General features: G+C 41.3%; 1 protein-coding gene across 1 annotated transcript; it reads left to right on the top strand.

The window, feature by feature from the left end:
• The first annotated feature begins 1,893 nt into the window (after nt 1-1,893).
• On the top strand, nt 1,894-2,912 carry LOC122917037 (olfactory receptor 1L4). Its single transcript, XM_044264387.1, has one exon. It carries the CDS (start codon nt 1,980-1,982, stop codon nt 2,910-2,912), a length of 933 nt encoding a protein of 310 aa, XP_044120322.1. The 5' UTR covers nt 1,894-1,979.
• Nucleotides 2,913-9,860: the final 6,948 nt, after the last annotated feature.

The raw sequence follows: 9,860 nt of genomic DNA, 5'->3' as shown, positions 1-9,860 counted from the left end.
ACCTGGTACCCCAACCTCCCACCCCCTGCCACTTCAAACCCCTCAGATTGTTTTTCAGAGTCCATAGTCTCTCATGATTCACCTTCCCTTCCAATTAACCCCAACTCCCTTCTCCTCTCTAACTCCCCATGTCCTCCATGATATTTGTTATGCTCCACAAATAAGTGAAACCATATGATAATTGACTCTCTCTGCTTGACTTATTTCACTCAGCATAATCTCTTTTAGACTCAGCAATAAAAAGAAGGAAATCCTGACAATCACAACGTGGATGGAACTTGTGGCCATAATGCTAGACAGACAAAGACAGCTTCTATATAATATCACTTATATGTGCAATCTCAGAATTGACCCTTTTATTTATTTTTTTTTATGTGCACAGTATTTATTTGTTAACCATCCATGCATCTGGAAGATAAAATTATTGCTATTTTAGTTTAGTTTTATTTCATTTTATTTTATTTTACTTCATTTCATTTTATTTGTAATTTTTAAATTAATTTTTTTCCCAATTTATTTATTTTCAGAAAAACAGTATTCATTATTTTTTCACCACACCCAGTGCTCCATGCAAGCCGTGCCCTCTATAATACCCACCACCTGGTACCCCCAACCTCCCACCCCCCCCCCCCCCGCCACTTCAAACCCCTCAGACGGTTTTTCAGAGTCCATAGTCTCTCATGGTTCACCTCCCCTTCCAATTTACCCAAATTCCCTACTCCAAGCAGAGAGAGAGTCAATTATCATATGGTTTCACTCATTTGTGGAGCATAACAAATAGCATGGAGGACAAGGGGCGTTAGAGAATTGGCCCTTTTAAAATGAATCTTCCCTTCAGGTTCTCTGCTCAGCAGGGAGCCTGCTTCCCCCTCTCTCTCTGCCTGCCTCTCTGCCTACTAGTGATCTCTCTCTCTGGCAAATAAATAAACAAAATCTTCAAAATAACTCCTGTATATAAAGTCATCCCCTGGATGAAGAATTTTTTTTAAATTCTCTAAAAAAAACTCTCTAAAGAATTGCTCAAGAAACAACCTAAAGACTATGACCCTCGCTGAAATTTTTAAACAGATGTCTGTTTTTAAAGCACCATATTCTCAAATTTATATAAACTTTGTGCTAAATTTCTTTCTTTTTCCTGTTCTTCCAATGTACTTTGCGATGTACATATATATCAGCTCACCGTGTTGCACACATTAAATATATACAATTTGGTCAATTATACCTCAATGAGTCTGGAGAAAATGCTATTTTAACTTTCTAGTTACACTGAACGTTCAGTTAAAGAAAATGTCTCTTATATTAGACTGGGAAAAAACAATGGGATGCTTTTTACTCCATTGTCAGTGTTATCGCTACAGCAGCCACCAGAATATTGTTCTTACCATGTTTATTTAATTTACAAATAGCAGTGTTCAATAAATTTTGACTCATAAAAAAAAGAATATTTAGAAAGATAACTGAGAGTGAATTGGGGGAAATCAGAGAGGGAGATGAAGCATAAGAGACTGTGGACTCTGAGAAACAAACTGAGGGTTTTGGAAGGGAGGGGTCTGGAGGGATAGGTGAGCTTGGTGGTGGATATTAAGTAGGGCATGTATTGCATGGAGCTCTGGGTGTGGTGCATAAACAATGAATCTTGGAACACTGAAAAAAATAAAATTAAATTAAGATGTTGAAAAGAAAAGAGAATTGAGGAAACTCAGACAAATTAGGCTAAAAGAATTTTTAAAAATTACCTAAGGACACTTGGGAAAACCTTAGTTTCTCATAGAAAAAGCAGCTTGGAATTTTCTTATTTTTCTCTTAATGGATTTACTCTCTCGTTTTCTAGAATGTCTTGAAGTAAATACTCTTTAAAATCAGAACAATTGTCAATGGGCTTTTTTACAACTAGTGATTAGGGAGGAAGGTGACTTGATGAAATCACCTATCAGGTCTCTCCAACTGCTTCTCCACACCCTGTCCACGAAGGCACAGACATGGAGACAAAGAACTACAGCAGCGACTCAGGCTTTATCCTCCTGGGCATCTCTTCCAACCCTCAGCTACAGAAACCACTCTTTGCCATCTTCTTTATCATGTACCTGGTCACTGTCATGGGCAATTTACTCATCATCCTGGTTATCCACTCTGACTCCCGACTCCATACCCCTATGTACTTTTTCCTCAGCAACCTGTCCTTCACAGATATCTGCTTCACAACAGTTATTGTGCCCAAGATGTTGGCAAATTTACTATCAGAGACCAAGGCTATCTCCTTCGTGGGTTGCCTGGTCCAGATGTATTTTTTCATGGCCTTTGCAAATACTGACAGTTACCTATTGGCCTCTATGGCCATAGACCGGCTGGTAGCCATCTGCAACCCCTTCCATTATGATGTGGTCATGAATCCACGGCGTTGCCACCTCATGCTGCTGGCTTCTTGCACTATCTCCCACCTGCACTCCCTGCTCCGGGTGCTACTCATGTCCCGCCTGTCCTTCTGTGCCTCCCATGTCATCAAGCACTTCTTCTGTGATACCCAGCCTGTGATAAAGCTATCCTGCTCTGACACATCCTCCAGCCAGATAGTGGTCATGACCGAGACCCTGGCTGTCATCGCGACCCCCTTCCTGTGCATCCTCTTCTCCTACCTGCGAATCATCATCACTGTGCTCAGAATTCCCTCTGCGGCTGGCAAGTGGAAGGCCTTCTCCACCTGTGGCTCCCACCTCACTGTCGTGGCCTTGTTCTATGGGAGTGTCATCTATGTCTACTTTAGGCCCCTGTCCATGTACTCAGTGGTGAAGGACCGGGTAGCCACAGTCATGTACACAGTAGTGACACCCATGCTGAACCCCTTTATCTATAGCCTGAGGAACAAAGATATGAAGAGGGGTTTGAGGAAATTAAGGGACAGAATTCACTTGTAGAAGGAAAAAATAGATGGAACACCTTAATTGGGAGATGACCCAAGAGATGATCACATTATCTTTCCCTCCTACCCATGTTTCCCATGGGACCCAAACAGGTCATAGAAGGTAGTGCTGGAAAGCAGTAACAGCTCTGACCTAGAAGCTAGGGCATTTGGTTTCATTTCTATCAATGACTTCAACCACTTTCATGTGCAATCCCAGGCCAGGTACTGCTAAGAATCCATATCTCAGGAAAGCTGTTTCTGCCATGTATATAAATAAAGCTATATTGAAGTGGAACAAAGCTATCTCCAAATACCTCTTCTACACTCTTGACTTTGTCTAGTACACAAGAAAGTACAAAGTTCTGTTGTTCTTTCTTTTTTAAAGATTTTTATTTATTTGACAGACAGAGATCACAAGTAGGTAGAGGGGCAGGCAGAGTAGGTAGGGGTGGATTCAGGGGGGAGGGGGGAAGCAGGCTACCTGCCGACCCAAGAGCACGATGTGGGGCTCTATCCCAGGACTCTGGAATCATGACCCGAGCTGAAGGCAGAGGCTTTAACCCACTGAGCCACCCAGGCGCCTCAGTCCTATTGGTTTTGAGAAGAAGAAGTTACATGAATTTGGTAGGGATTGGGGAAAAAGTCTTGCAATTATGATTCTAAGACTGTCCTTAACATAAACAATGAACCTGGGTATACTACATCAAAAGCTAATGATGTACTATATGGTGACCAACATAACATAATAAACAATAATAATAATTTTTTTGAAAAAGGATGGATTGATTTTGATAAACAAAAGTTCAATACAGCAGGAAATGGCAGAGTATTCCAAATAGTGGGACCCACACAAAGAGGAAGAAGCAATAAACACAGGAATGTGTTTGAGGGACAGTGGGAAGCCCTGGGAGGCTTGTTCAGTTTGAGAACAGAGAGCATGGAAGGCTGGAAAGATGGAGAATCTTCAAAGCAGATGTAGTGCCCTCCACTCAACACCAAGGTGTCCTCACAATGAACTCTCAGTACTTGACTCCTTTTCCCTTCCCCCTTAATTCTCTGTTTGTCCACATGGCCATGATGGCCACTCGAATGTCCTTTATATCCTGGAAAAAAGCAATGTGTGACCATCAGGATAAGCTCATTGTGCTGAGGAAACAATGTCATAATCGTGTACCTTGACACCAAATATTTATTTCATATTGACATTGCATGTTCGCCATTGAAAAGCATAGGGTACTGCTCATTTTAAACACTCAGGGACCAATGCTGATGGAGCAGACACCATTATCATTCTATCAGAAGCTGCAGAAAACTTGAAGATTTTGCGCTGGCATCTAAATACTCTGGTCTAGATGTGATTAGATGTGACTCATAACACTTGTGACCACAACTTAGTGTCAACAACTAATCTGATGACCTGTTCCAAACACAAGGGAGCCAGGAAGCACAATTCAACAGTGCATCTGTCAAATGGAGGCCCAAAAGGACCTAATGAACAGATTTAACGACTGCTACACAATGATAATTACAAACTAATACACAACTGGGTATTTGTTGCTTAATCAGTTGTCCCTGATTATCAATCACAGTAACAAAAATAACATAAGATGCTACACTGTCTGTGGAATCTGGCCTCAATTATGTCATCAAATTTGAACAACCACCCACTTTTACTAATCACAAGCATCTTGAAGGCAGGAGCTTAAGTTGAATATCAGACTTTCGGCGATAATGATATAACCAGAGATCTATGGTGGACCTAATGGAACACAGGGACAACCTAGGGCTCCACATTAAGGCCCCTGCCACTGCTGCCACTGTGTTCTCTCCAGTGATTAGAAAGCAACCAGCAATCCCAAAAATAAACTCAAATTACATGTGCTTTCATATTTTACGGGCATACCTGTCTTGCAACACTATCTCCCACCCGTTACTCAGTTTTGGGATGCTTGCCTACAAGGTTTGTATTCTTTCTACTTCCTCTATTCTTGTGCCATCATTTGAACCAAGTATACTCCAATACTTTCAAAAGTGAAAAATGCCTGGCATATATGGAATACACAAATTCATTAATTATAATTTCCAGTACTTCTAAATGTAAGTAAGTCATTTGGTCCCAGGAAACCAAACGTAGCTTTTTTCTGAGTCCCCTATGCCATCAGTCCCAGACTCCTTTTTCTCAATATCACATAGTCATTAAGAAATCGAGATCTTTGGGGCACCTGGGTTCAGCTGCTTAAGCATCTGCCTTCGGCTCTCATCATGAGCCCACACCCTGGAATAGAGATCCATGTTCAGCTCCCTGCTTGGTAGGGAGTCAGCTTGTCCCCCTCCCTCTGCCCCTCTGCTCCTGCTCTCTCTCTCTCAAATAAATAAATAAAATCTTTCTTAAAAAAAGAAATGAACCACATCTTATTATGCCTCCATCAGAAAGGATGAATACCCAACTTTTGTAGCAACATGGACGGGACTGGAAGAGATTATGCTGAGTGAAATAAGTCAAGCAGAGAGAATCAATTATCATATGGTTTCACTTATTTGTGGAGTATAACAAATAGCATGGAGGACAAGGGGCGTTAGAGAGGAGTAGGGAATTTGGGTAAATTGGAAGGGGAGGTGAACCATGAGAGACTATGGACTCTGAAAAACAATCTGAGGGGTTTGAAGTGGCGGGGGGGTGGGAGATTGGGGTACCAGGTGGTGGGTATTATAGAGTGCACGGCTTGCATGGAGCACTGGGTGTGGTGAAAAAATAATGAATACTGCTTTTCTGAAAATAAATAAATTGAAAAAAAAACAATAAAAAACAATAAAAAAAAAAAAGAAATGAAGGTGTAATCCTACAGGTATTCCATAAAGTACATGACAAGTGACCATGAGGTAACACATTGAGGTAAATTTACCGTTCTGTACCAGTCTGGCCCCCAGGTTAGTCCTAACCTTCTGAATCATAGCTAGAGTGCTGTCTCTGTCAGAACAGGAAGCACTTTCCATAAGATATCCTGCCATCCTTCCGAAGAGTGAGCTGATGTTGGTAGGTAGTATTGAAAAACCTTAATCAAAGTTTTGCTATCCAAACAAAGGAGCCAAGGGTGAACTTGGAAATTTGCTAACCAACATCAGTAAGAATGGAATAAATCCCTTCTGGAGTACATATAGTCAGAGCAAAGGTCTAAGTATGCCTTCTGAACACCTTGCCAAGTCAGGTGAACTACTTCTACTTGGCTCTTGGGAGCAGACCAGGAAAACCCTCGACAGCTCCCCCTCCCACCATATAGACAGATAACCTGTGAGGCTGGTTGAATTCAACAGTGGAAAAATACCAGAAGCAGGTTGTTTGATGAGGAAACTGTGAAGGGAAATGTATCGGGCACTTCTACTGCAAACTCACTATGGACTCATTTTATATATATAAATATATGTAAATGCTGGAGATTTTGCTCAATACTAAACTAAGAAAAATTTAGTTCCTTGAACATACTTTGTCTTTTAATCAGAGTGCGTGACATATACTAGGAGGGGTGTGAAACATGAATGCTGAGGATGACCTAGAGAAGAGTGCTGCATATTTCTGACATTGAAGAGTCTGATAGAGAAGGCATTAACAAAAAGGACAGAAAAGGAGTAGTCATATAATCCAAGAGTAGAAGAAATTTCAAGAGCTGAGGATATGGATATATTCCACCCACCCACCCCCACCGCCCACTGCAGAAGAATCTCCTCCCTGCCAAGCAATCTCCAGCAGATGTCCATCAGCAGAACTTACACATGAACAACCGAGCTAGTTAGGATGAACCTGGTGTGCAATTCTAAATACAAACACCACCAAGCTTGTCCACAGCCACTGCATGTGTTCTGAAGGTCAGGAGATGTATTCTGAAGGTCACTGTCTCTGACTATATCAGGAATTTCAGGCAAACACCATAAAGAAATTCTTAGGGATGTACGCAGAAACTCAGTTCATCTGAGTCAGAGTCCTACTGTTCTGCACCATAGGTAACCCTGCTCTTCCTGCACAAAACAGAAATAATCAGTGTTTAATGGAACTGAGAAGTTCAAAAGATGAAGGTGAAACCAACCAGGTCCGCATGGGCATCAAGAACCTGGGGACCTGGTCCCAAATCGTTTTTACCATGGTCAGCTCTCAGATTCCTAGCAGAATGCCTTGGGATTTTTTTAAAGATTTTATTTATTATTTATTTGACAGACAGAGATTACAAGAAAGCAGACATGCAGGCAGAGAGAGAGGAGGAAGCAGGCTCCCTGCAGAGCAGAGAGCCCGATGCGGGACTTGATCCCAAGATCCTGAGATCATGACCTGAGCCGAAGGCTGAGGCTCAACCCACTGAGCCACCCAGGCGCCCCTGCCTTGGGATTTTTCAATCCCCCTAAACCAATCCATCCACCACCAAGTCCCACCATAACCCAACGAACAACTGCCCCTTGTTAGTGAGGTGGGAGAGCTGCTACTTAAATCAGAGGCAGCCTAGAAATCAGAAACCAGGTAAGGAACCATAACAAGGGCTCCCACTCCAACCCTAACCTAACAGTGATTTTGGCAAGTCAGAGGACTACTCCACCTCACTGGCAAAGTAGAAGACAATACCCATACAGAGACCCCTCCTGGAGCCACCGAAAAGCTGGGAACCTGGGATAGAGGTCAGGCTTCTGAACTGAAGCACCATACACAACACAGAAGACTGCATCAGGTAGCAGAATAAGATTTTTGCTTCCCCCATGTAACAGGAAAATCATCTCAAGCTATTTTTGAATATGTATTTTCAGTAGGTGAGTGGATAAACAAAGTGGTATATCCAGACCATGAAATTATTATTCAGTACAACGAGAAATGAGCCATCAAATCTGAAAAACACATGGAGCAACCTTATATGCATATTGCTTAATGAAAGAAGCCAATCTGAAAAGGCTCAATGCTATATTATTTCATTACATAACATTTGGAAAAGAAAAAGTGAGGGAGACTGTAAAGGATCCATAGTTTCCAGGGCATAGGTAGAACACCAAAGATGTTAGGGCCCCAGAAACTATTCTCTATGATACTATAATGTTGTCAATAGACATCTGTCAAAACCCACAGAATGTACAATACTAAGAGTGAACCCTAATGTAAGCTATGGATTGGAGTGATGATGATGTGTTAGTGGAGTTCATCAATTAATGCAACTGTAGCACTTTGATGGGGCTGTTGATAATTAGGGGATTTGTGAATGTATGAGGGCTTTGAGTATGTAGGAGTGCTCTGTACCATGTAATTAATTGGCTGTGGTGCTGTAACTGCTCTAAAAAAAATTAAGTCCATTACAGGAAAAAATGTTTAAAGAATATCAGCAAACAATCAACAAAACCCAGAAAAGGAATAATCCAACTGGAAAATAGGCAGAAGACATGAACATTTTTTCCAAAGACGACATACAGAAGGCCAACAAACACATGAAAAGATGCTCAACATCATTGATTTTCAGAGAAAAAAAAACTGAACCCACAGTGAGATAACACCTCACATTGGTCAGAAGGGCTATAATCAACAACACAAGAAACAACAGGTGATGGTGACGATGTGGAGAAAGAGAAACACTGTTGTACCATTGGTGGGAATGCAAACTGGTGCAGCCACCCTGAAAAACAGTATGGAGGTTCCTCAAAAAGTTGAAAATAGTACTACCCTATGATCGAGCGATTGCACTACTAGGTATTTACCCAAATGATACTAATTCAAAGACATATATGCACCCTGATGTCTATAGCAGCATTATCAGAAATAGCCAAAATATGGAAACAACCCGAGTGTCCATCCACTGATGAATGGCTAAAGAAAAGGTGGTATATACGTGTGTGTGTGTGTGTGTGTGTGTGTGTAATGAAATATTACTCAGCCATCAAAAGGAATGAAATGATTCTATTTGCAACAACATGGATGGAGCTAGAGATCATTATGCTAAGTAAGTCATTCAGAGAAACACAAATACCATATGATTTCATTCATGTGTAGAACTTTAAAAAACAAATGAGCAAAGGAAAACAGAGAGAGGCAAACCAAGAAACAGACACTTAACTACTATAGAGAAAAAGCTGATGGTTAGCAGAGGGGAGGATGGAGGAAACTGGCAATGGGGATTAAGGAGAGCACTGGTAGTGGTAGCACAGGGTATTGTATGGAAGTGTTGAATCGCTATTTGTACACCTGAAACTAATATTACACTGTATATTAATTAACTGGAATTCAAATAAACACTAAAAAGTCCATCTAAAGTTGCAAAACCTGCACAGCCTGTACAAGGCAGAGCCAGCATCTGAATCTCTCTAACTGGCTCCAGAACCCACATCTTTTTTTTTAACAGTTATAAGGATTTTATTTGGCTAAAACATCAAGAGTAGTTATTAGTATGATGGTGTTATGAAACAGGTAATGTGATCTTAGACTATGTCACCATTTCTCAACCTTTTTTCATTATTGTCCCTCCAAGGAATTTTTTTAAATTTATTTTTTATTTTCAGCGTAACAGTATTCATTATTTTTGCACCACACCCAGTGCTCCATACAATCCCTAATACCCACCACCTGGTACCCCTACCTCTCACCCCCTGCCCCTTCAAACCCCTCAGATTGTTTTTCAGAGTCCATAGTCTCTCATGGTTCACCTCCCCTTCCAATTTCCCCCAACTCCCTTCTCCTCTCTATCTCCCCATGTCCTCCATGCTACTTGTTATGCTCCACAAATAAGTGAAACCATATGATAATTGACTCTCTCCTTGACTTATTTCAGAACCCAAATCTTAATCCCTTCCCCAGACCACCACACCTGCACCTAAACACGGTCATGCATGCACACACAGAACTTTGGAGATGTCAGATGCCATCCCATTTCCTTCCAGGTAGGCACACATAAGTCTACACACAGATGTGCATAGGAACCCATGAATAAATGGAGAGCATGCATGT

The sequence above is a fragment of the Neovison vison genome, chromosome 9 (assembly GCF_020171115.1).
Source record: "Neovison vison isolate M4711 chromosome 9, ASM_NN_V1, whole genome shotgun sequence".
In the NCBI taxonomy this organism is placed as follows: Eukaryota; Metazoa; Chordata; class Mammalia; order Carnivora; family Mustelidae; genus Neogale; species Neogale vison.
This window is presented reverse-complemented; position numbering and strand designations above follow the sequence as displayed.

Coding starts and splice junctions, on each gene's coding strand:
- LOC122917037 (XM_044264387.1), top strand. CDS start 1,980: ATGGAGACAAAGAACTACAGCAGCGACTCAGGCTTTATCCTCCTGGGC.